This window comes from Micromys minutus (genome assembly GCF_963924665.1).
Source record: "Micromys minutus genome assembly, chromosome: 1".
In the NCBI taxonomy this organism is placed as follows: domain Eukaryota; kingdom Metazoa; phylum Chordata; class Mammalia; order Rodentia; family Muridae; genus Micromys; species Micromys minutus.
Window position 1 is genome coordinate 253315332 of NC_137969.1, and position 24605 is coordinate 253339936.

General features: G+C 52.1%; 3 protein-coding genes across 17 annotated transcripts in view; 2 read left to right on the top strand and 1 right to left on the bottom strand.

Annotated features, from left to right (window-relative positions):
• Positions 1 to 6570, top strand: part of KLC1 (kinesin light chain 1) — a 42561-nt gene extending 35991 nt beyond the window's left edge. For all 7 annotated transcript variants that reach the window (XM_080926235.1, XM_080926241.1, XM_080926238.1 and 4 more), the window contains 2 exons: positions 5901 to 5971; positions 6168 to 6570. In XM_080926235.1, coding sequence (XP_080782361.1) covers positions 5901 to 5970 — 70 coding nt within the window. In that variant the 3' untranslated portion in view covers position 5971; positions 6168 to 6570. The remainder of the gene's footprint in view (positions 1 to 5900; positions 5972 to 6167) is intronic.
• XRCC3 (X-ray repair cross complementing 3) lies at positions 4101 to 10903 on the bottom strand (the record flags this gene model as incomplete). Its single annotated transcript, XM_080926313.1, has 7 exons — positions 4101 to 4600; positions 4676 to 4722; positions 4842 to 5054; positions 7061 to 7215; positions 8752 to 8964; positions 9819 to 9956; positions 10849 to 10903. 7 exons carry the CDS (start codon positions 10901 to 10903, stop codon positions 4372 to 4374), a joined length of 1050 nt encoding a protein of 349 aa, XP_080782439.1. The 3' UTR covers positions 4101 to 4371.
• Positions 10904 to 12948: 2045 nt separating this feature from the next.
• Positions 12949 to 24521, top strand: ZFYVE21 (zinc finger FYVE-type containing 21). Of its 9 annotated transcripts, none has more exons than XM_080914923.1 (9): positions 12949 to 13122; positions 19824 to 19874; positions 20301 to 20469; positions 21368 to 21443; positions 21539 to 21630; positions 22059 to 22115; positions 22416 to 22460; positions 23682 to 23824; positions 23956 to 24520. In XM_080914923.1, exons 1-9 carry the CDS (start codon positions 12985 to 12987, stop codon positions 23989 to 23991), a joined length of 807 nt encoding a protein of 268 aa, XP_080771049.1. In that variant the 5' UTR covers positions 12949 to 12984; the 3' UTR covers positions 23992 to 24520. The 9 variants fall into 9 exon arrangements, with proteins under 9 accessions (XP_080771049.1, XP_080771050.1, XP_080771051.1 ...); XM_080914924.1 differs by having other exon boundaries at positions 22062 to 22115; XM_080914931.1 differs by lacking the exon at positions 12949 to 13122 and adding an exon at positions 18554 to 18614 and having other exon boundaries at positions 23956 to 24521.
• The last annotated feature ends 84 nt before the right edge of the window (positions 24522 to 24605 follow it).

Below are 24605 nucleotides of genomic sequence, written 5' to 3' on the forward strand. Positions count from 1 at the left end.
CTCCCTTTCCCCCCTCCCTCCCTCCCCCCTCCCTCCCTTTCCCCCCCTCATTCTTTCTTTCAGAAAGGGTCTCACTGTGTGGCCCTGACTAGGCTTGTTTCCTACCTCACACTTACCTCTGCCTCTGAGTGTCAGACCACACCTGGCCTCAGTGTGAATTTCTAAGTAGAGAAATAGAAACCTCACAGTCTCTCTTGTTAATAGTTAAATTGCTTTTCTTATTAATTTACCAAAAACTGTAGAACATGTTTATGCATCTGGTCTTCACAGTGAGCCTGAAATGTTTCCCTTGGGAGTAATGAGCCCTCTGAGAGCCCAGACTCCCGACAGGCAGCAGAGCTCAGCTGAGCAGTCTCAGAAGGTAGCAGGACTGTATTCAGAATTAAAGCTGTACAACGTGTAGGGAAATGGGGGATTTCCCAGGCACTGAATCCAGGTAAAGAAGGAACAGGTGAGAGAAAGGCCCTCTCTCCAAGTTGTATGGTCCCGAATATTCCCAAGAGCAAGAGAGGTTACCTTAGGGTGTTTCCTGTTTTGGTTGACACTGTGCTGATGGGTCTGTCCTTGCATGTCCGTGACCGGGTTGCAGTATGAAGCGCGTCAGTTCTCTGGGTGGTCTTAATTCGGGTGGCAGAGCCACAGAAGATTACTTCCAAGTAAGGAGCCTGCCCTGCTGTCCTAGCTTCCTGGCCCTGAGCATGCCCTTCTGGGATGGGCTTCTATATGGTGTCTTGCTGCACATTACTGGGATGTCTTCAGAACAGCAGCTGGTGAGGTAGCAGTCTTTAAGAATAGCTTGAGCTAAGCACTGTATTCACTGGAAGTAGTGTCACAGTTCAAAGCAGTCTCCTTGTATGACTGAGATGTTTGTAACTGCTGTCACTCGGATACTTAAGGTCATAGCCTCGTTTCCCTGTGCAGCTTGGCAGTGGCCTTTCTACTTTTCCTTCCTGTTAGACGTGAGGATTAGCGATTGGGTGTGACGGTCAGTTTGATCCTAGAACCTGCCCCATTGCTCGGGTGCTCTGAGCACTGACAGCTGGAGGAGTGCTGGGACTTACTGTGAAGGACATTTCTCTGCTGGCACACTGAGCACTGACAGCTGGAGGAGTGCTGGGACTTACTGTGAAGGACATTTCTCTGCTGGCACATAGAACTCACCTGATGAGGCCATAGCTCCTTCAGTGGCCTAAATTCAACTAATAAAGTGTCCCTTGTCACCTTAGCCCTAACTAGAGACAGCCCATGGCATTGCTGGGAGATACTGAGGCCTTTGCTCATCACACACACTCCATAGAGCTGCACCCCAACACTGAGCTGCACCCCAAAAATCCAAGTGTTTTATGTGCACATATTTGATATCAGAGGTCACACTGATTGATGGTGATCTCCATAGAAGTATTGATTAATTATAATCTTTCCATATGCTGGTCTGGCAGACTTAGAACACTGAGTGCCAGCCACACTGGCCTAGCCCACTGAGGGCTGGGACTGAACTAGCTAGGATCCTGAGAGTGTGGAACACTGACACCCCTGAAGGCCTGGCAGTTCCCAGGCCTGCCCAGGAGGGAGCTTGTCCTCTTGGTTGGAGTGGGCTTTCTTTCTAGATGGAGCTGTCCACTGGCATCTGCAGGCTTAAAAAGTGCCTGGCAGCCACACCCCAGAATTCTGTTCCTTGATCTACACCTTTGCCTGGGGGGGTTGCTTATGGCCAGAGCCAGGGAGGCAAGCCGGGTTACATTTGGTAGCAGCCAAGACGTGTGGATGTGACCGGCTGCTGCATGTGACTCCTGCCAGTCGTGCTGTTGGCACCTCGATCTATTTACAGTTTCACACTGTGAAAAAGCTGTGAGGTTAGAATCAGAAGCTTAAAATACTTCAGATGACGGGTTGACAGTGGCCTGTGTCTCTTTAGCTTAGTAGCGGGAAGAGGTGAGGAAGCAGTGCACAGGGGAGCTGCTTCCCACAGGGCTCTGTTGCCCTCTGGTGGTGGGCAGGGTGCGGTGCTCTGGGGTCCCCTCTTCCTGGGATATGCTAAGCATAAAGCAGCTTTTGCACAGGTGTGTTTTGACAATGTTTTAGATCAACCTGTGGCAATGTGTGAGACTCACTTAAAGCTGCAAGAACAGGGGCCAGAAGCAGTGGACGTACAGGCCTCAATCAGGGTGGCAGGACGTGGCCTCTGGGCTGCAGGAACTGCATCTTAGCCTGACATCAGTCTGAGGAACTGCATGGTTCTTACAAAACACCAGGGTTTGGGCTGCTGTTTAAAATCAATTAATTGATCACAACCAGTTACAGATTTTCTTAGGCCAGGAGTGGTGGCACACAACTTTAATCCCGGCACTCAGGAGGCAGAGGAAGGTAGAATTCCAGGCCAGCCTGGTCTACACAGAGAAACCCTGTCTTGAGGTTGGGGCTGGGGAGATGGACAAGCAGACAAGCTGTTGTTATACCAGTTTGGTTCCTCAAAACCCACGTGAAGGCCGAGTGGCTATTAGGCCCCCATGATCCAGGCCTGCAGAAGGCAGAGGCAGAATCTTGGAGCAAGTTGGCTGGCCTCAGGCTGACACTGCTTCAGAGCAATTGGGAACTTGTGTGCAGCCAACAATGCAAAGTTCTGTTGCACTTTATGTTCTCGGGAGAAAAGCAGGGCCTGGTTGTCCCCTCACCATGACCTTCATGTCCAGGGAGTGTCAAGAGTGGGGTGTCACCAGTCTGCTGTGGTAGCTTGTGGGTGGTGGGCAGTGGTCCTAGGTGTTGGAAGAGTTCAGATGGGAATCGTCTAGAAAGCTGCTGGAGATGTCATGTAGAAAGTCTTTAGTGTGTAAGCATGGCTCTGTGTGTGGATCAGACACCTCTGCATTCATTCTGTTCTCTTCTCATGGTTCCCGAGAAGGAGCCCAGGTTGCCACTGTGCTGCAACTTCCTTTGTTCTCTGTGTCCTCTTGCCGGCCTGAGAGTTGTGTCTGCTAGAGATGTGTGCTTACAGCTCATGCAGCCTATGGGCACGTGAGCCTAGTTCTGTCCTCCATCCATCTGCACTTGGTCTTGAGCTGACTGTACCTGTACAGGTGGACTGTTGGGGTGGACCTTCAGGGTCCCTTGACCTGGCTGTTGGATCTAGGCTCTAGGAATCTTTGGGCATGTCTTCTAATTTTCAATACAATTTCTTTGGAAAAAAAAAATTGGAAGTGTTGATACTTTGTTACAAAAATAAAGCTTTATTTACCAATGTAAAGCCCTCTAGTGTTGCAGAGAAGCTGTTTTATATAAACCAACTCCACCCAAGCAGCTGCATCCCCTCATTTCTATATCCTCAACCTTACAGGCCTGGGGCAGGCTAGGTCATCAGGGTAGAACACTTGCATGCTGGAGACCCTAAGTTTAGTCTGCAGAATTGCCAGAGCAGGTTAGGAGCCACAGGGGGCTTTGAAAGTTTGATGAGCTCAGAGGAGGATGGGGCTACCCTGAAGATGTCATGGTATATACCATAAGTGGACTGTTTTCCCTATTTGAATGGGGATAGTGACAGTGACCGTGTATGTCCTGGTTTTTTTTTTTTTTTTTTTTTTTTTTAGAGCAACAGGACTCCTTGGTACTACTCATGGGAGCCTGGCAGATCTGGAAGCACAGGGCTTCAATACACAGCCCTGTTGAGCCTGAAATCCACAAGGTGTTGATTCTGAGTCCAGAGCAGATATTACCAGGACTCCAGTCTGCCAGATGAGCGGACACAGTGCTGTTGGGGGCTTTGTGGTGCCTTCCAGCCTAGACACACCGCCAAGCCAGAGTTGCTGGGCATACTAGCCAGGACACACAAACCCTTTTATATGTTGCCCAAAGTTGTCATGGCAACTGAGTCAAGCCACTCCCATGTCCCTTCCTCAGTGTTTTCACCACTCTGCCCCCAAGTGTTGTTGTGGTTGTGTATATGTGGGGAGGGGCACAGTGGGGGGGGCACCTCACTGAAAGCCACGTTTGGCCTGAGTGACAGGTTTACTTTGCGTGTGTGTGTGTGTGTGTGTGTGTGTGTGTGTGTGTGTGTGTGTGTGTGTAGCAGAGTGGGGAGGGGTTAAGATAATCCTGCAGGAGGGGAGGCCTCATAAAGCTGCTGACTGAGTCCCAGGCAGAAAGCAGAAAAGAGCTGAGTCTTGTCATTCTGGGGTCGCATAGAGACCTCAGGGTCGCTAGAGCTCCTGTTGGTTGGTCATCCTATAATGGGCAGTGTGAGGCCAAACTCCAAGGCTCACAGCAGGTGACCCCCAGGGAGGGGAGAGCAGATACTGACTGACCATTACTGCCTGTTCACCATGGGCCACAGACTGACACAGCCAGCCTGTCGGAAGGACGTATCAGGATGTCCCACTGTTAGCAGGACTCAGTTCCCGGAATCCCTCTAACACCTTCTCCACGGACAGTGTAGCAACAGGACGAGAGGGGCAGGTGTGGGGCGAAGAGCACTTGTAGAGTCCGAGCCGGGCTTCTGGGCAAGCCTGTGGTAACATTGTCCTCATGGATCCGGTCAACCATCAGTTGCATCAGGAGCTGGTTAGCCCAGGTGATCCCAAGTGCTGGAGAGAGGTGCTCCTCCCAACCCCTGAGACACAAAATGGGTGTTGCTGCTTGTACACACCCCACCCACCGTCCAGCATGCTAAGGTATCCACACTCACCCCAGTGACCTGGGCACAGGCTCCTGGTCCTCCATCATTTCTGTCACCTGAAAAAAGCAAGTGAGGGTTAGCGACACAGCTCCCTCAGTGGCCTTCCTTCCAGCCAGCTGCTTGCTTTCCCCATGTTCAAGGGCAGCCCTCTCCCTTCCCCGCCGGCTGCACCTACCTGGTTGACGCACAGCACCGGGCTCCGGAAGGTGCTGCTCAGTCTCCGCAGCGTGGCCCCCAGCGAGTGCAGGTACTTCGCCCTGACTACGGAGGCCTGAAGATGGAACTCACAACGAAATGGGGCTGCAATAGAGTCAACCACTACCAGGCGGGCCATGCCCCTTGACAGCAGAATGGGGACCTTCTTATTCACACACTCCAACAAGGTGTCCTGTGGGGGACATACATCATGGTCTGTACTGGCCATACCTGGCCAGTGGCCTCTACATGGTCCTAACTCCCTGACTGTAGCTTTTTGGTACTTATTGGCACCTCCTGCCCACCTGGGTCAATGTGGACCTTCACCCTGAGTCCCACGGAGGTGCTCCATGCAGATACCGAGGTCACCCAAACAGCCACAGATCTATGGCTGACATGATCACCTACCTCACTAGGCCGTCATCTAGAAAGCAGCTCTGTTTGGTCTCGCTTGAGTAGGATGTGTGTGTGTGTGTGTGTGTGTGTCTATGTGTGTGTATGCTTGAGAATGCGTATGAACAAGTTGCCCACTCCAGGAACCCTAGGATTTCTTGGGGCCACTGTGTCCTGTTGGGTGGACTTGGGTGACTTCAGATGTGGTTAAATGGGCCTGGAGAGATGGGTCAGTGGTTAAGGCTGCTCTTCCAGAGGTCCTGAGTTCAATTCCCAGCAACCACATGGTGGCTCACAACCATCTGTAATGGAATCTTATGCCTTCTTCTGATGTGTCTGAAGACAACTACAGTGTACTTATATACATAAAAACTAGTAAAAGAGAAAAGACACGGTTAAGTGGCCCAGGTGACAGAGTGCCGGGAGGGTGGATGGCTGCTGTGCTGTTGTCAGAGGAAGGCCTTGCTAGTGGTCACATGTTCACACTTGAGCAGCGATAAGGCTTGAGCCAGGGCCTTCAAATTGTAACTGAGTTCAGGGTCTTCAGGCAGGTTTGGCTGGCCAAGCAGGTGGCCCAACACCAACGCTGATAGCTGAGGTTCCAGCATCCAGCCAGGAGTGAAATTCAGTCTGTACTTCTCTCTAGGGCCTCCCCCGCAGAGCCTCTTTGTGTGGAAAACGACAGCAGCAGCCTAGAAGACGCTAGCACTAACTAACGTGAGTGTCTGCACCTCCCTAAGCCTGGGCACCTCAGGGGCGGCAGGAAGAGGCGGGAGGAGGCCAGGTGTGGTCCACATCCTATGGCTTTGAGGCAGGGAAGCTGGCACTGACTACTCCCACTGCTGGGCAGACCCCAGGGTAGAGGAGGTGGAGCCGCCCCAGGGGTGACCTGACCTGCAGTTTTCTCTTGCAGTGACCTGGGCCTGGTCTGCTTTAAACACCATGATACTGCTGCTGAGCATGTTCCAGAGCTGGCCCTGTGAAGGCCAGGGTGGGGCTGGGAGGGCCCTCTGCTGCGAGCCTGCAGTGCTAACTTAGTTCCCCTGCCCATGCGCTGTGGAGCATATACTAACGACTACACCACTAGGAGGGTCTTGGAGAGCAACTCTCAGTCAGGGAGGCTGGTGACCTGGCCCTGGCCCCTTCTTGGGAGGCCCATGGACGGGACACGTCTGACTCCTGCAGCTTCTGCCTGGCCTTTTTGTGGCACTTCTCATGTGTTTAGTTCTATGTCGTGTGTGATAATGTATTTTTATTGTACATTTTTTAAAATGAAAAGTTTATATGCCTTACCGTCTACCAGAATAAAAGTCTGTTCATAACCACTGTTTAAAAATTAAAATTTTTTATTATCATGTATGTGAGTGCACACCATGGTGAGTGTGTAGAGGGCAGAAGACACACTGGAGCCAGCTGAGCCAGCTGTGGTCTTCTCAGAGCTTTTAGCTCTCTGCCAAGCCATGTGACATGCTAGGGTGCTCCTGCCCTGGCCATTATCCACATTTACATTTGGGGAGCTGGGTTATCCCCCCTCCAGATTTCTGAATGATCCTCATTTTCACCCATCCCTGCAGACAAGAGTTTCTCTACACTGACATCTGTCCTGGGTCTGGCCCTGGTTCCTGCTGCTAGAACTGAGCCCTGCCTGGCCCACAGCTACCTCAGGGACAGCAGGCTTCCTACTCTGTGTTTAGAAGGAATACTTCCATGACATTTCCTGTTCTGACTTTACCCTGAGCTGAGCGTGGTCTCTACACAGGTGACAGTGGCTGAGTCACTGGGCCATCTATGTGCACAAGCACTCACCACGTCGGCCACATGCTCGATGAAGATGTGGTTGCTGAACTTGATCTTCTGTATCACTTCCCCAGGCACGTCTGTTCGCAGCTTCTGCTGCTGTTCGATGAGCTGCTGTAGCCGCTTGCTGGGGAAGGCATCTTCTGTGCAGATATACACAGCCCCTGGGAAGCCAGAGTGCCCAGTGTGCACAAGAAACAGAAATGGAGTCTTCTTCCTGTCTGCTTCTGTGCCTTATAAGTTTTCCCCCATAAGGGCAGCAGGTTAGGCCTGAGTAGCCCATCTGTGGCTACCTTGCTGGTTCCTTAGGAGCACAGGCTAGCCCTACACACTGACCCGAGCGCACACATCCATGTTCCCAAATATCCTGCTGTCTCATGCCCGCTCTCCAGTTCCTCACTGGGCAGCACAGGGGGCGGATCACCAGGGTTAAGGGAATTGGGACATGTTCCTCAGATTCAGGACAACTCACAGGCTCCTATCTCTCTGTGTCTACTTGATGATGCTGGTGTCCCTGTGGTTAGTGCAAGAGCAGGTAAACAGACCTGAGACACCGGAACACAGACAGTCCTTGTGCTGAACGCTGTGGGGCCAAAGGCCACCCAGATTCTGCCGCTGAATAGCCCTGTGTTTGTGGGCAGCAGGTGCCTCTCCAGGGACTGTTGGGACCAACATGATTAGTTCTAGAACTCTGAGGAGAAAAAGCCCAGTGGCTTGTCAGAGATGTCAAACCACGGAGTACCTGGAAACGTGCTTCACAAGATAAACACTGTTCATGCTTCAAAGGACTCAGTTAAAACAAATTATCCAGAGGGAAACACAGCCAACAATATTCTGGACTTAATGCAAGTATTTAAAAACTTGTGCTCAAACAGGGTCTCACTTCCCAGGTTCACTCCCATGGAGTCGGCCTGCGTCCTGACAGAAGGCATGTCAGAGGCTAACAGCACATCGCTACAGACCTCTGGAATGCTGGGAACACTGCATTGCCTTCGCGACCATTGAGAGCGAGGGAAACTCGAGCCTCAGGCATTGCCTTATGTGGCAGAAACCAACACGAAGTGTGGTAAAGCCCTAGCTGGTGCAGAACACGGTGAAGCTTAGAACTCCTTAGATCTGCTTCCTGTCCTGGGCGCAGGACCCAAGGCGTAAATGGCAGAGACCATGGCTTACTTTGTTTTATGTTTGGGACAGGGTTTCTCTGTGTAAAAGAGCCCTGCTGTCTTGGACTTGGTTTGTAGATCAGGCTGACCTCGAACTCAGAGACTGCATGCCTCTGCCCCCCTGAGCACTGGGATTAAAGGCGGGCGCCACCCCGCCTAGCTAAGCCACGGCTTGCTTTGCAGCTATGACCAGGCAGAGTCTCCCTGTATCAGAACCATCCACAGGGACTAGAAGGGAAAGGCCTTGTGCTCTCTGCCCTACCTGTCTGGTTCTGTGAGTCTGGGTGCAGGGATGAGATACATCAGCTTGTGTAGTAACTGTGGGACTAGCTGGTACCCTCTGCTCCCTTCTGGCAGCTGAGTACAGCTTCACCTCCCACTTACTCTTTTGGAAGAAGAAAGACAATCATGGGAAACCACCTAAGAGATAGCCACTGCCTCTCAGAGAGAAAAGCAACCCTCAGAGTAGGACGGGGGTCAGAGCTCTACCTGCCTGGATCCTGCCTCCTCTACCCTTCAGGAAGGAGAGCCACTCACCAGCCTCCAGGCCTCCATATTGCCGTGGGAGCTGCACAGCCAGGCAGAGCTGTAGTGCCAGCTGGGTCTTTCCTGCTGAGCTGCGGCCAGCCAGGCCAGTGATGCCCTCCAGGGGCAGGCCTCCACCCAGGAACTGATTCAGGACAGGGCAGCCCAGGCTCAGGCGTTGATGCTGCTCGGGGAAGTGCTCCCTCTGCTGGAACAGATGCAGTGCTGCAGGGAGCATGAGTCAGGCTAAGTCAGCAGTCCAGCCTGTGCCCCGCCCACAGCCTGAGGCCTTCTCACACACACACACACACACACACACACACACACGCACACGCACACGCACACGCACACGCACGCAAAGTGCTAAGCTCAGAAAGCAGGTGGCCTGGTTGTGCATTTGAGTATAGTGCCCATGTAAGAGTCTGTCCCTGTCACACTTCCTAGGTGGGCACACACCCTTTCCTGGTGGGCAAAGCTGCTGAAGAAACCTGCTAGTTCAGGTGTAGTTGTCTACACATTTAATCCTAGCACTTGGGAGGCAGAAGCATCTCCATGAGTTTGAGGCCAGCCTGAGCTACATAGAGTGCCAGAACAATCAGAACCACAGAGAGAGAGAGAGAGAGAGACAGACAGACAGACAGACAGACAGATGGGGAGAGGGGGGAGGGCTAGGGGGAAGGAGAAGAGGAGAGAAGACAGACAGACAGATCAGTGAGGCAAAGCCATCATGTGGAAGCCATGTCCCGAGGTAGCAGGACTTCTCACAGCTGTCCCCACCATACCACTGGGACCTAACTGCCCCTTACTGTGAGTCTCCTCTGGAGGCAGGTACTCCAGGAGAACTTTGTAGAGAAGCTGAAGTCATGAGGCTCTATTGCTTAGTGCTCTGCAGTATGGGTCCTTCTTTATGGGCTCTGGACTTGTCACTTGGGTTACCTACCCTAGGGGAGGATCATAGTGTGCTCAGGGCAACTGCTGTGAAGTCATTCCCCAGAAAGTGTCTGGAGCCTGTAGAGTACTATGTCTACCCCGGCCTGTGCCCCCAGCACCCCAGCCAGCACGGGTGCTTCCCTGCCCACCTGTGAGGACACGGCTTCCCCGGAGCTGTAGAGCGGCCGCTCTCAGCAGGCGCTGCACGTCCTGGCTGGGCAGGCTGGTGAGCCGCCGCAGGTCTGGCCCCGAGTAGCACAGAACTTCCTTCACTGACTTCAGTCCGCCTGAAGTCACACAGATAGACCTCAGCAAGTCAGGGCACTGAGCCTGGGTGGGAGGTGGGGACGGAGTTGGGCCTCCAGGTCTGGAACACCAGTGACGGTGACTGGATTCACCCAAAGAAATCTTGGGGAGTGTGACTAGTGGGTGGAGAGGGAGGGGAGGGCCTGCTGGAGAGACCTGCTGCTGCACCCCTGTAACCCGTCAGCAGCAGCAGGAGCCAGAAAGCGATTCCTGGGTGCTAAGAGGATGTGACTGTCACCCGTCCTGCCCTTTGTCCACAGTCCCAGCCACCAGGATTCAAGGCCAGTTCAAGCTACACAGCAAGACCCTGTATTTTAAAAAACAAAAAAAAAGCACGAACATGGAGCTGGGGGTGTGGCCTGAGAGAGTGCAAGGTGACCATGCACAAAGCCCTGGAGTTGACTGACAGTGACAACCAGAGAGGGGGCCAAGGGAGGATCAACTCTGAGTAACGGGCAACACACAGGAGCAACCAAGGGCCTGTTGCTTGGGGAAGGAGGGTAAAGAAACCAACTCTGGGCTTGGATTTGCTCTTTACTTTCAAACTAGTTGGCAAAAGAAAGTATTGATCCCAGCACAGCAAGATGGAGGCAGGAGGAGCTCTGTGAGTTCAAGGCCAGCCCAGTCTACACAGTGAATTTCAGGCCAGCCAGGGCTAATACAGTGAGACCCTGATGCAATTAAAAAGAAGGAAAAAAGGAAACCGGTTCACACAGTGGCAGAAAGGCCGGGCAGCTTGCCCTCAGCAACCACAGCCCTCGGGGAGCTCAAGTGCTCTGAAAAGGAGAGAAGCCACTAGGCAGGGGTGGTGCACAGACCACCACGGCTTGCTTCACCCAGAGCGCGTGTGCACCCTCACTCCACACCACGTACCCTTTTTAATCGCGGCAATAATTCTGGGGTTTAGGTCCAGCTGATCCAAGTCCATTTCCTCAGTGGGTTCACCATGGGCATGAAGTGACAGGGACAGCAATGGCAGCAGACTGCCATGTGTTAGCTGTCAGCTCAGACTACCTGTGGGAGAATACATGGGAAAGTGACACCCAGGGAAATCTGAAGTGAAAACGGTTAGGTGTCCCACTGAGCACCAAGGACAAGTGTCTGTGAAAGCTGGACTCCAAGAGGGACTAGGCATTCTGGAAGCCTAGGCTCATTCCAGATGTTGGCACAGAACTAATGCAGCTGTCCCTAACATCCTGAAGGTGACAGTGCCTGAGGTTAGCTGTGAGGGGGAGGAGAAAGCTAGCTGTCCCCTGCTGCTCCCATTTAACTTCCTGGGGCGTACATGGGTCTCGCTCAGCACTCCTGAACTTTTTCTGAGTTTGGGATTTTTGAAGGATGGTTGGGGAAACTGAACCTCCTCAGAGCACAGAAGAGGCAGGGCTGCAGCTCCATCTTGCCAGAAAGCACTGAGAAATCCTCCCAGAAAGGGACCCGGAGAGGACAGCACACTCTGCCCACCTGGGCTGCCGATGCTAGGGCCAGTCCAGTGTGAGCAAAAACGTGTCCTACAATGCTCTGCCATCTCATGCATGGGTTCAAATGGCAGTGCCAAGAAGCACTAAGGACGGGGGTGAGGTGGCTCAGGCTGTCAGTGCCAAGCGTGAGGAGGCTGAGGATGTGAGATCTGGCGATGGGCAGGTATGGTGGGCTGCCAGTAATCCCAGCACTCAGAAGGCACAGATGGGTTCCTCCGAGCAGGCTGACCAGCTGAATCTGTGAACTTTGGGTTATAGGGTGAGTGATGGAGGAATACACGTCAGACATCTGGGTTACACACACACACACACACACACACATCAGTATGGATGCAAACATATGTCCATACAACACACCCAAAGCAGGGCAGGAGGGAGATGGCTCCAGAACATGCTTGCTGCTGAGGACACAAAACTCTTTCAAAGGTTCTCCAAGCCATCAGCTACCACGTCCAGAGCAATCACAGCCTTGGTGGAGGGTGGACAGAGGACATTGACAAGGGCGGGTTCTCTGCATGCACTAGCAACTGCCAAGGCCTTGAGGCAGCCAACCTTGCTTTACAAAGTGCCACTGAGCAACTTCTTCAAACTGAGAACCCGTGTCTCAGACAATGGCACGGAGCTCCATGCTCCTCTTGGCCTCATGTCTTCCAGAGAGGTAGGTCTATACTAGTCCATTCCTACAACTGGGGAGCAGGCTGTGACAGAGAGTAAAGCTCCTGGGTAGCTGATTTGGCCAGTTACCCAAAGAAGCAGAGGATGAGGTGCACGCGGTGGCTCACATCTGAATTAGTATGAGGAAGGCTGAGACAGGAGTGCTGAATCCAAGGCCAGCCTAGGCTACATGCACAATGAGACCCGTCCTTACAAACACCAAAAAAAAAAAAAAAAAAAAAAAAAAAAGTCACAGGATAAGTCTGCAGCGGGCTGGCCTGGGACTCTGATGCTGAAAGCAGATCCCGCGCTCAGTGGAGAGGGCCAGGACTCTCGGTACGATTCCTCCAAACCCACTATGGGCCTGAAGGAGTGTCCCGCCGGGGAATCTCGTTCATGAGCCTCGGCTCCGGCCTGGGGCGCTCGAAACCCACACTATCCTCTGCCCTCTCCCGCCACCCCACGTCCGGCCAATAGCTCACCTCTTGGATCAGCGGCCCCGCAACTCTCCCGCGCGCTCCTCCTGCTCCGGAAGCCCCGCCCATCTCAGTCTTATCTTCCAATGAAAAGCCGGGGTTCTAGTCTGCTCCACCCAGAAGAAATGAAGAGGCGGCTACGTGGCTGATTAATTGGCCAATCCGAAGTCACATTCACCCGAGTCTTCACCGCCGATTGGTGGCTGGCCGTAGGGGCGGGGACCTTACGCGATTGGAGAAGGGCGGCTCTGGGGCGGATACTACTCTACGATTGGCTCATATTTCAAGCTTTGGCTGTTGATTGGGCTTCGGAGCTGTCACCGTGCTGGCGGGGTGGAGGCTGAGGTGGCGCTCCGTGTGGGCTCAGCGCGGGCGGTGGCGTGAGGGGCTCAGGCGGAGACATGTCCTCGGGGGTGGCCGCACGTCGCGACGCCAAGAAACTTGTACGCTCGCCCAGTGGCCTGCGCATGGTGCCGGAGCACCGCGCCTTCGGAAGCCCTTTCGGTTTGGAGGAGCCGCAGTGGGTTCCAGACAAGGAGGTGCGTCCTAGCCCCCCGGTCCCCAACCGGAGCCGAGGCGTCTCCCCTCCGCCCTCGGGGCGCGCGGCCGCGGCTCCCCTTCGGGCGTCTCCGCTGTCCCTTCCGCGCCGTGGGGCGTTTTCCATTCCTTGGCGGTCATTGGCTGCGCCGTGCAGAGCTCGGGGAGGCCCGAGGGGAGCGGTGGAGCCGCTGACCAGTGGACCGTGAGCGAGTTTGGGGCTGGAGTGTGTCCGTGGGGCTAGGGTGAGGGAGTTCGTCTCCACCTGTTTACGGGGTTACGGTGCCAAGAAGTTTGCAGTCTTTGGAGTTCTAAACTCTGCAAAGCTTGGCCACTTGGGAGAACATGGGAGCACTTCACGCATTCCATGCGATTTTATTTCAGAGCAAATGATGTCTAAAAAGACATTAAGTGCTGGTGACTTTGATAAACTTTAAAAAAACTTTTTTCATTCATTCGTGTGTGTGCGCGCCTTTGTCCCCAATGTTACAGCGCTAGTATGTGGATCAGAGGATAATTTTGTAGAAGATAGTCTTCTTAAACCATCTGAGTCCCAGGGACAGAATTCAGGTCTCAGGTGTGCCATTACTTGGTGAGCTATCTTAATGGCTCTTGTAAATTCACCGGTATGTTTCTCTACCCTCACTCCCCCTCCCCTCCTTAAGGCTGGTCCTCACTATATAGCTCTGGCCATTCTGAGCTACAGAGATCAGGCTGAGTCCTAGGCATGCACTACCACACCCTGTTGCTACGCTGTCCCTGAACTCCTCCTCCGTCAGCCCCGGGACTACTGGAATGAAAGATGTGCTCCACCACACCTGGCCTCCCAAATTTTTTTAAGTTAGAGTTCCTGCTTGGAATTCTAATCAGCTGCTCTTTCCCCTTGGGATCTCATCCTCAGGTGGGTGGGGCCCAGCAGCTTCTTAGAGGTCCAGTGTTCTTAAAACAGTGGGCGTTGGTGGCTGGAGAGCCACCTGTGCAGCCAGAAGCTGTAGCCTGGCCGTTCTTGCTCTGCCATTCCCCCGGCCAGCTCTCCCTGATGACTCCTGGCTATACCAGGTGTGTCACTGAGCTGTCACTGTCCTCCCTGGTTGTGCCCCTTCAGTTTTGCACTTTACCCTTGCATCTAGGTATCTGAGCACACAGTTCCTCTTGTGTGTAAAGATAACCAAGCGCAACCCTCTTATCGAGCCTGACTTGGGTGTGGGCCTAGGAATGGGCAAGAATGATCATTCATGGCATAGGTAGGTGTCTGACTTCAGGATAGTGAGTACCAGGCCAGCCAGGGCTGCTCAGTGAGACTGTCTTAAAAAGGCAAAAAGGGTGTGTGTATGTTTGTGTGTGTTGGAATACAGCCTGGCTCTAGCCCCTGGAATGCTAAGAGTTTGTAATAGAGAGTTTATGACCAGCCTCAACTATTCAGCTGTGTCAAAAATAAAACTTGAAGTGGCAGTTGGGGAGGTGGCTCAGTGGAGTAAACTGCTTGTTGTGAATGAGTTTCAGGTCTGGACAGACATAACTTTCCAGGAAAGCCCGATAATGCATAGATTGGAATAAGGGGCACATGTGGGGCAGGTAGAGGAGGCCAGTTGGGGTGAGGCCTGAGGGGAGCAGAAGCCGAGGCTCTTGGGAAAGTGTTCACTGTCTGTAGGCCAGGGCTCTAGTCGAACTTTCTCAACCTTCTCCCTGTTCTACAGGGAGCCTCTAAGGTAGGTGTTTTCACCTCAGTGACACCTGATGCAATCTTTATGTAAAACTTAAAAGCTTCCGGTGTTTGTGGTACATCCCCATAAGTCTGGATAGCCTGACAGGAACCTCCTGTCGGTAGAGAGGGGAGGAGAGGTTGCTCTGACAAGTGATTGCCAAGAAGGAGGGCACCAGCCAGCTCTGTGAGTGTCTCAGGGGGGTCACAGAATAGTGGATGTGGCTTTGCAGGGGTGACCAGGGCTGGAGATGCTTGGACAAGTATAAGCAGCAGATTCCCACAGCAGGTAGGGTGGAGAGGGGTAGCCCAGGGCCTGCTGGAGGGGGATGGCTACTCTACAGTCTAGTCAGGAATCAGGCCTCAGCTCCGCTTGGTGCTTGAGAACCCAATTCAGCAAGTGCTTTATGGGGGAAAGAATAGGGATTTGAAGCGCCTGCCAAACCTGTCTGGTGCTGAACCCCGGAGAAGGGGTGCCTGAACCTAGTTGGTCCTGGGGGAAGGGCGTTTAGTCTGACTTGGAAAGGCTAGGATTTCACAATTGTAGGCTCACAGCGTAAGTTCGCCTTGTACTCCTCTAGAGGCTGCAGGAGCTTCCTGTGTGTTCTGGCTCTGGAGCGATTGGCCGTGAGAGGCTTCCTCCCCTGGCTGGCTGGGAGTCGTATAAAAGTCAGACTGAAGTTCCAGATACACTTGCAGGCTGTAGTTTTCAAAGCCGTCTTCGAGCTGTTCGACAGCTCTGTAAAATGTGCAGACCTGAGGTGTGTGTGTCTGCTCTGTGTCTTTTCCTTTGAACCTTTTTCTTTTCTAATGTATATGACTGTTCTCCCTGCATGTTTGTCTCTGTGCCACGCGTGCTTGGTGCCTGCAGAGCTCAGAAGAGAGTGTTGGGTTTCCCAGAGTTGGAGCTGTGAGCCATCAAGGACATGCTGGGTGCTGAGCCCGGGTCCTCTCAACTGCTGAGCCGCCCCTGTGACTCCCGAACTGGGCTTGTGAGCCTGTTACTGAATGAAAAGTTGGTATTGGTGTGTGCGTGTGTGAGTAGAGGCCAGCCTATAGATTGTTTCCTTCCGTCGCTCTCTGTCTTGTGTCTTTCCGTCAGGGCCTCTCACTGAATCTGGAGCTCACCTGTTGTCCGGCCTGGCTGGCCAGTGAGCTCCGGGGATCTGCTTTTGTCCAGCTGGCCAGGTGCATGTGGCTGTGCCTGGCTTCTTATGTGAGAGCTGGGCATGGGAACTTGGGTCCTCATGCTCCTGTGGCAAGTACTTTACCAACTGTGAGCCATCTCCCAGCACCCCTGTTAAAGCTTTATTTTATCATGTAAGATATAGCACAGTGTATTTAGTGTATGTTACATGCCCATTGTCTGAGGGTTTTCACTGCTGTGAAGAGACCATGACCAAGGCAAGGCAACTCTTACAAAGGAAAACATTTAATTGGGGCTGGCTTACAGTTTCAGCAGTTCAGTCCGGTATCATCCTGGTGGGGAGTGTGGTGGGGAAGGAGCTGAGAGTTCTACAGCTTGATCTACAGGAGACTGGGTGCCACTCTAGTGTAGCTTGAGCATAGGAGATCTCAATATCCATCCCCATGGTGACACATGTCCTCCAACAAGGCCACACCTCCTATTAGCACCACTCCCTGTGGGTCAACCATTCAAACTCTGGAGTCTGTGGGGGCCACACCTATTCAAACCACCACACCAGTACACACACAAGTCGGAGTACAACTTTTTTGGTTGAGGGTCAGTTCCTTCCTTTGCCATGGGATCTAGGGATGAACTGAGGCTTGACAGCAAGCACTTTACCCTTTGGAGCCGTCTTGCTAGGCCCTCTTTTTAGTGTGTGTGTGGCTTTTTGTTTGCTTGTTTTGAGACAGGGTCCCACAGGTTGTCTAGACTAGTCTTTGATTTACTGTAGTTTGGGCTGGCCTTGAATTTGTGACCCTTCTGTTTCATCTCCTAAGTAGCTGTGACTACAGGCACGAATCACTAGGCCCAGCTAAATTGTGTCTTTGAAAAATCTAGGTCATAGTTGATCCAGAGCCTGTGGATGGGCAGTTTTTCCTGGGGAAGAGAGGACGGTGGGGTCAGAGTTGTCTCATTTCTTCTTCCTCAAAGGGGAGGTAGGTGTTTTTCTTAAATGCTGTTCTATTTATTTTCATGTGTTTGAATGTTTGCCTGCATGTATGTCTGAGTACCATGTGTGTGGTGCCCACAGAGGTTAGAAGAGGTCATTGGATCTCCCAGAACTGGAGTTACAATGGCTGTGAGTCACCATGTGGGCACCGAAAGCTGAACCTAGGTCCTCTGCCAGAGCAACAAGCCCTCTCCAGCCCTTCAGCCTTGTTCTTTTTACAGTAATCTTCATGCACCCACTGGAGCCCGCAGTACACTGAGGCCACGGCCACACTGCTTTTCTGTCTGCTCTCGTGTTCTTCTTCCTCCTTCCCTTTGTCTCCTGACTGACCAGGTTGTCCTCAGGGCAGCTCTTTCCCGTCTCTGGAATGTGAAAGGTAGATTGTACCATAGGGCCCCGGGAGAGCACTGCAGTCTGTCTGTCCTGGTGGGTTCGTCTGTTCAGACTACAGGTGGGTCTCATGGGACCATTGCTCAAACTGGTTTTGTCTCTGCTAGACCATGCGTGCCCTGTAGTTCTTGCTAAGCTGCTGACTGAATGACTTGCCTAGTTCGCTCTTGTAGGTCTCAGTTCTGGGGTTAAAGTGGTGGTTGAGTTTGCCCATCAGTAACCTAAAACAAGGTGTGACCATGGTGCAGGGTGAGAGTCAGCTGCAGACACCTCTGCTGCATGTGGTGAGGCAGTGGGTCTCTGGGCTTTGTGTGGTGTAGACTCTTATAAATAGCTGTGCCACACACAGCAAAAGCTTCAAGGCCCAGTCGGGGGAGGAGCCTCAGGAGCGGCCAACCCATTTGGTTACCCCAGGCAGGCCCCTCACCAACTTGGGCTGGTCCCTGAGGTGGAGACTGACCCTGTGGCAAGGCCATGGCTTTTACAGTTTTACCATTCTTCTAGTTTTTTATTCTCTTTTCATGTTAAATTGATGAGCTGACAATTTGAATCTTCTTTGGGTGGGGTTATTTTTATTTTTCAAGACAGGGTTTCTTTGTGTAACCTTGGCTGTCCTAGAACTAGCTCACTCTGCTGAGGACTAGGCTGGCCTCAAACTGACAGGGACCCATCTGTCTCTGCCTCCTGAATGCTGGAACTAAAGGCATGTGCCATCCCTGCCTAGTGAGATTTATTAATGAAATCAACAGGAAAATTACTTGGTTTAAAAATCTGTTTTCTGAATAAGCACACTGGTTATTGGTGTGTGTTTTGTTGTTGTGTTTTGTGAGATAGTCACAGTGCATATCTCCAGCTGTGAATAAGAGCTTTCAGTGATCTTTCTGCCTCTGCTTGGGAGTATAGACTTGACACTAAGCCTGGCTAGTTCCTTGGCTAGTTAGAATAACAATACCTTTGGCCACCTAGGTATTGTAAGGGATGGATGTGCCTTCTAGCTGTGGTCTCAGAAGCTGGTCTTTCCGGTTTAGGGAGACAACTTAGTTGGCAAAAGTGTTTGCTACAGAAGCATGAGGACATGCTTTTTAGAAGCCATGGAAAGGCTGAGTGTGCCACCTTGTTTGCCTCAGGTAGCCTCTTGCAGGCCCTGCTGCTGCCTGTCAGCCTCTGTGAGCACAGTGAGGGGAAGGAGACCACCGGCTGCAAGTGTGGGCTTGGGAAGGAGGCCAGGGAACGGGGAGGTGCAGGAAAGACACCGTGACTAAAGGTGAGGTATGGGCAGGTGAAGACAACGTGGCCTTTGGAGGGAGGGGATCCCCAAATTGAACACACCTCGGAGAGGGGCAACCTTTGGAGTGTGCAGCCTGGACGATGGGTACCGCCTGTGTAGTCGGCGGTATTGTTACTTCTTGCTTTGCCATTCCTCTACTTCCACTGGTTTCCCTTTTTGGTTTTTCTAGACATGTTTCTCAGTGTAGCTCTGGCTGTCGTGGAATTCATCTGTAGACCAGCCTGGCCTCAAAGTTGGAGATCCTACTGCCTCTGCCTCCCAAGTGCTCCTCCACTACTTTTTAAAAGAAAGAAAAAGTGGTGGAGAATGAAACCTAAGGGGGTTCCACCTTTCCAACAATTCAGCCATGGAAGGGCCAGACACAGAACAGAGATCTCTGCGTAGGGGTTGGCAGAGAGACCTAAAGTATCCCTCAGATTCTAGCGCCAGACCAGGGTGGTTTGTGAGGGAGGGACTAGGATTCAAGAAGGGGCTGTGGGTGGTGTGGTACCTACAGGGAAGATCCGGGATGGTGGATCAGGGATGGTGCAGGCAGTATTAGCTGGACGAGCAGCTCAGAAGAGCTGCCAGGATCAACAGGACATTTCAGGCCACATCGACCTCTCTCATCCTGTGTTCTGCTCTAGCCTCTTACAGCTCCTGATACGTTATGTTCCAACTCTTTAGAGCCATACTTCCTAAGAAGAGCCCCTGTACTTTCCTTTGTATGTAAAGCAGGGTCAGAGTAGGTCATTCCCTACTACGGAATGTCATGCTTATTTCACAGCTCTGAACTTTGGCTCCTATACCAGGACAGAGGTGAAGCAGCTAGAATGAGCTGCCCCTGCATCCAGAGTCTGAAGGAATCAAAGCCCTTCTGCTCTGAACTCTACTGCAAAGAAGCTGTGCCTTTGCATTCCACAAAATACTGGCCATTGGGCATTGCGGCCAGGTTCTGGCCGGGGCTCCTGTAGGTCCTAAAGCTGCCTTCCTCACCAAGAGCCTCGTGTGGCTTGACCAATCTTGTCTGGCTTCTGAGCTAGACCCTGAGCTCACTGGTCTGTCCTGCCTTGCTGTTCCATAATCTGCCTCTGCAGGCAGAACGTTGGCTTCCTCAGCAGCCTTTCCTGGTACCTCTTGACCCTGTGTGAGTGGTTAGCCAAGTGTAAGAGCTGGATGATAATTCTGTGTCATGTTCCTTCCTAGTGTCCACGATGTATGCAGTGTGATGCCAAGTTTGACTTTATCACCAGAAAGGTAAGCTGAGGCTGTGGTGGGCATGGGGTGGTGGGGTAGGACTGGGCCTGGTAGACTGGTAGAGTTCTTTCCGAGAAAGCCCAGCTCCTTAGAGATGGATCATACAGGCTATTTGGATGCCGTCTTTCAGTCCCTGGTACAGCTCCCCCACGGAGTACTGAGCTCTCAAGGAGGCTCAGAGACAGTCTGAGCTGGGCAGCAGGAGGTCGAAGGAGTTGAGCTTGGGTTGGACTTGGCTCACCTCAAATGCATACGGCTCTGGGTTTAGTCTCTAGCAACACGTACCACCCACACACTGTGTTCGTAGTAGGTTTGTGTGGAAGTGACACACAGCACGGGAGTATTGGGGGGTCCTGAGAGAACTGCAGGGCAGGCCTGGTGCATCTGCAGTGCCCTTATTTACTGCCCAACCTTTGCCCTCACCAGCATCACTGCCGCCGCTGTGGGAAATGCTTCTGCGACAGGTGCTGCAGCCAGAAGGTGCCACTTCGGCGCATGTGCTTCGTGGACCCAGTGCGCCAGTGTGCTGACTGTGCCCTGGTGTCCCACCGCGAGGCCGAGTTTTATGACAAGCAGCTGAAGGTGCTCCTAAGTGGTAAGTAAGCATGGTGAGTGGACATGTCACTTAAGGTGTGGCCTGCTCCAGGATGCTGTGTCTTGCCCTCTACTTTCTTTTGAACTTACTTAGAAGCCGCTCTAGAGCTGACTTCAGAGATGGAAATGTTCTAAGATGTCTGACTTACTGGACAGTGAGCCTAGGCTAGCGGCACCTTCCCCAGATGGAAGGCTGTCACTAGTAGTCAGGTTTGTGTGACCATGGCCTAAGAGAAGAGGCCTGGAGGGACAAGCTGTAGCAGATGCAGATGCTGGTTCTGAACCACATCCAAGGAACATTAGAGAGTGGGGTGGGACCTGCCTCCCCAGCTCTGCCAAGCAGCACAGTCCCTCTGCTGGAGGCCTGTATGTACCCTGCAGGTGACTGCCAGCCTCTTCTCTATCACTTTGGTCTTGCCCACTCCGCTCTAGAGTTACTATTGTTTGGTCTGGGACTTGAATTCCCTCCCCTACTTGCCTCCTTTGAAGGTTGTAACAATGCCTTTATTTTATGTGGATGGGTATTTTTCCTACACTATGTCTGCACACGATGTGCCTGCCTCATGTCCACTGAAGTCAGAAAAGGACGTCCACTCCCCTGGAACTGGAGTTATAGACAGTTCTGAGCACTGTGTGTGTGCAGGGCATTGACTCCAGGTCCTCGGAAAGAACATCAGTGCACTTAACCACTGAGCCTCTCTCGTCCACAAGTTTGAGACCCTTGATTCATTACTGCCTTTTTGCCTAACCAAAGGGACCCTGGACACAAAGCTGTCATTCATATCAGCCTGTCCTCTTCCGTGTAGCAGTGAAGGAGAGCTTTTCTGTCCCGAGAGCATGGGTCTGGTGGCAGTTAGATGAAGCAGTGTGTCATGAATGGTTTGGTTTTGTCTTCCAAGGAGCTACCTTCCTTGTTACTTTTGGGGACTCAGAGAAGCCCGAGACCATGGTTTGTCGACTTTCCAACAACCAGAGGTAAGAGTAGACATCCCACCAGCACTGGCCAGTGTTGTCATAAACTATAGGCCTCAGTCTTAGGACTGTCCTTTTTTTTGTTGTTGTTGCTACAGATGCTTGATTTTGGATGGAGACCACCATCATGAAATCGAGATTGCACATGTCTGTACTGTCCAGATTCTCACAGAAGGCTTCACTCCTGGAGGTACATGCCTTTCCTGAGGAGGGTCTAGTACCTATGTGGGCAACAGGAGGTACTGCACCTGCTCCCAGGATGGCCTGCCATCCTCTTCATTGGGGCTTGGGCTAAGTCAGTAACTTTAGAACACACCGGTAAGTGGAGGAGATGAGGGGAGATTTGCCTGTTATCCATGAGTTCCTGTGACTTAGGTCATCTTACTGTTAGTCTGAGGTTGCTTGCAGGCCTACTGTCATTGCCACCTCTGCAGGCATTTGTGCAGCCAAGTTCAGCTCCTCGGTGAGCTCAGTGGTCTTAGCTCAGCCTGACTCCATTGGCTGAACTGTGCACCGCACATTCAGAACTTGCAGATCTGACCTAATGCATCTTGCTTTCCATTTTCTGACTGACTCTTGGTTGTTTCTTCTTTGCACTGCCTGCCTTCCTTCTTCAAGTAGAAAAAGACATTCACACTTACACCAGCCTCCTGGGGAGCCTGCCTGCCTCTGAAGGTCAGCCTCCATCCTTCCTGGGTCACTCCTCCCAGCATGCTGTGATGTCTGTTCTTCCTCTGGCCCCTCTGCTTGTACCTGTTGGGGTGGATTCTGAAACTTCGGGTCACTTCTTTTGATTAAGAACCTATGAAGTGCAAGTCCAAGTGTCCTGAGAGGACATAGTAAGCTTGCTCAGTTCCTCCCCAGGGACGAGTTATGCAGGAGTTGACATTTTATCAATGCCGGTCAAGTGTGTGGGTTTTCTTTTGCTCACTGAGCACCAGGCCTATGCAGTAGACAGCAGCTTACCTTACACAGACACTGTCCTCCAGAGAGGCCCAGCTAAAGGAATGCAACAGGGAGGTGCGTGGAGCATTAACCTGGTTGAAGGTACTCTAGTGCCAGAGGCTCAATTCCCCACCATCATCTGGGACAACCTCACCCCCTGGGAGTGTAAAGGTCAGAATATCTGCACGTATGTATTTGTGCCATGTGCACGTCTAGTGCCTTTAGAGATCAGAACCATGTTTTAGATTCCCTAAAACTGGAGTAACACATTTGCAGGTTGGGAACTGAACGTATGTAAAAGCAGTGTTCTTAACTACAGAATCATCTCTCTGGCCCCCATGGTGGGTGGTAAAATTCCACAGCTAACAGTGGCCATGACCACATTTCAGGACGTTTTTATTTACAAAAACTGGTGGTACACAGATAGAAAGTTGTGCAGCAGCTTGGATGAGGCAGCTCAGCCAGAGACCTTCAGGTGGATTTTGAAGTTTCTGAATTAGAATAGAGTTCAGAAAGCCTCTCTCTGGGTAAGCCCACCCCCACTCCCATCCCCACTACCACCTCCAGCCAGAGGTTTTGCAGGCAAGGAAGTCTGGCCTCTTCCTGGCTGTGGTCTGCATGTTTATTCCACTGGCCAATGGGACTCAGACTGCTTTGATTTTAGAATTAATGTCTGATTAAACACAGGTTATTTTCCAAAATATTTTTCTTCTGGTCACCATGAGGTCAGCAATCATGTGAGGCTGCACAGTGACCCTGACAGGCCTGATTTCTCAAGTGGTTTGTTCCTGAAGCAGACCCTAAGTTAAGGAGCAGCTGGTCATAGGTCAGAGATGGAGCTGATGGATACTTAGCCTCTCGCTGCATCCATGGGATGCCAAGTCTTGAGGAATGGTGCTTAGGGTGGTGGCATCACTCCTGCATCAGCCTGCGCCGCTGTAGGCTCTTCACCTCTGTAGGTGAAGCCAGATTGGATGGAACTATCTGCTTGGCTTATCTTGTGGTGGCCAGACCATTCCTAAAACAGTTTCTGTGCTTCCACTGCTCTGCTCTAGCTGTGTGTCTGTCTGTCTGCCATTTCTCTGAAAGCAGGAAGGAGCATGGCATGGATAAACAGCATGGCCTGTGAGTCTCTGGACTAGGTCATGTCCTCTTCTCAGTGACATGGTGCTGTTAGTTTATCCTGGCCGAGTTTATGTCCCTTTACATTCTCTGCATGTTTCTAACAAAGGCTGCTTTCTGAGCAGCCCACAAGGCATTAACGACCCCACATGACGCCTCATCTCCCTCCCCCAGCAGGCAGCACTCGAGCCACAGGCATGTTCCTGCAGTACGCACTGCCAGGGGCAGAGGCTGCCACACAGCTGAGGCTGATGGCTGGAGAGGACGCAAGTGGCAGCAAGAGGCAGGCGGCAGCGTGGCTGGCAGCCATGCACAAGGTATGGCAGGGCTGGGGAGGCTGAGTTCATAGAAAAGTGTGTTTTTACCAAGACTGCCACTCGTCGGTGTGCCCTTACCTGCTTAAAAGGCACACGGGCACACACCAATCATGCTTTATGGTGTTCCACAGGCTACCAAGCTCCTCTATGAATCACGAGACCAGTAACTGCAAGGGATCTGAGCTCGGAGCATGTCGGGTTACAAAGTCCAAGCTGCTTGCTCCTGCCTGTGCACTGGGTTCTGCCCTGTGTGTCTTGGAGATGCAGTTCAAGTGTCTGGAAGCAGAGTACTCACTTACCTAGTGCAATATGTACACCGCTGATTAATGCTTTAAAGAACTTCTGTGCAGGGCACCATTGGTCCTGCAGTAGGGTTGGGAGACGCTGCACTACAGCACTGCTAAGCCAGGCTTAGCATAACCTTGTTTCTATACATTTCCAGGTTCATTAGAGAGTTTTGGTCCTGTTCCCACAGAAACAAATTCGGTGGTGACCACTCAGGCCCCTGGTTTAGCATTGGGCCCTTCCATTCTCAAAAGCCCATGCACAATGCCTTAGCCTGTTTCTAGACTTCACTGTCACTGATGGGGCGATGAACAGTCCTTTTGCTATGTCTCTAAGGGGAAGGTATCGGCTGTTTTCTACTTTCACTTACTAGTTCACTTTATTAAAATGACTGTACAGTAATTTGTATATAAAGTGTATGATTAAAACTTATTTTGAAAGTACACAGCAGGCTCTGTCCTCACTTTGTGCAGCTGTCCTTCGTCCAGAACACAAG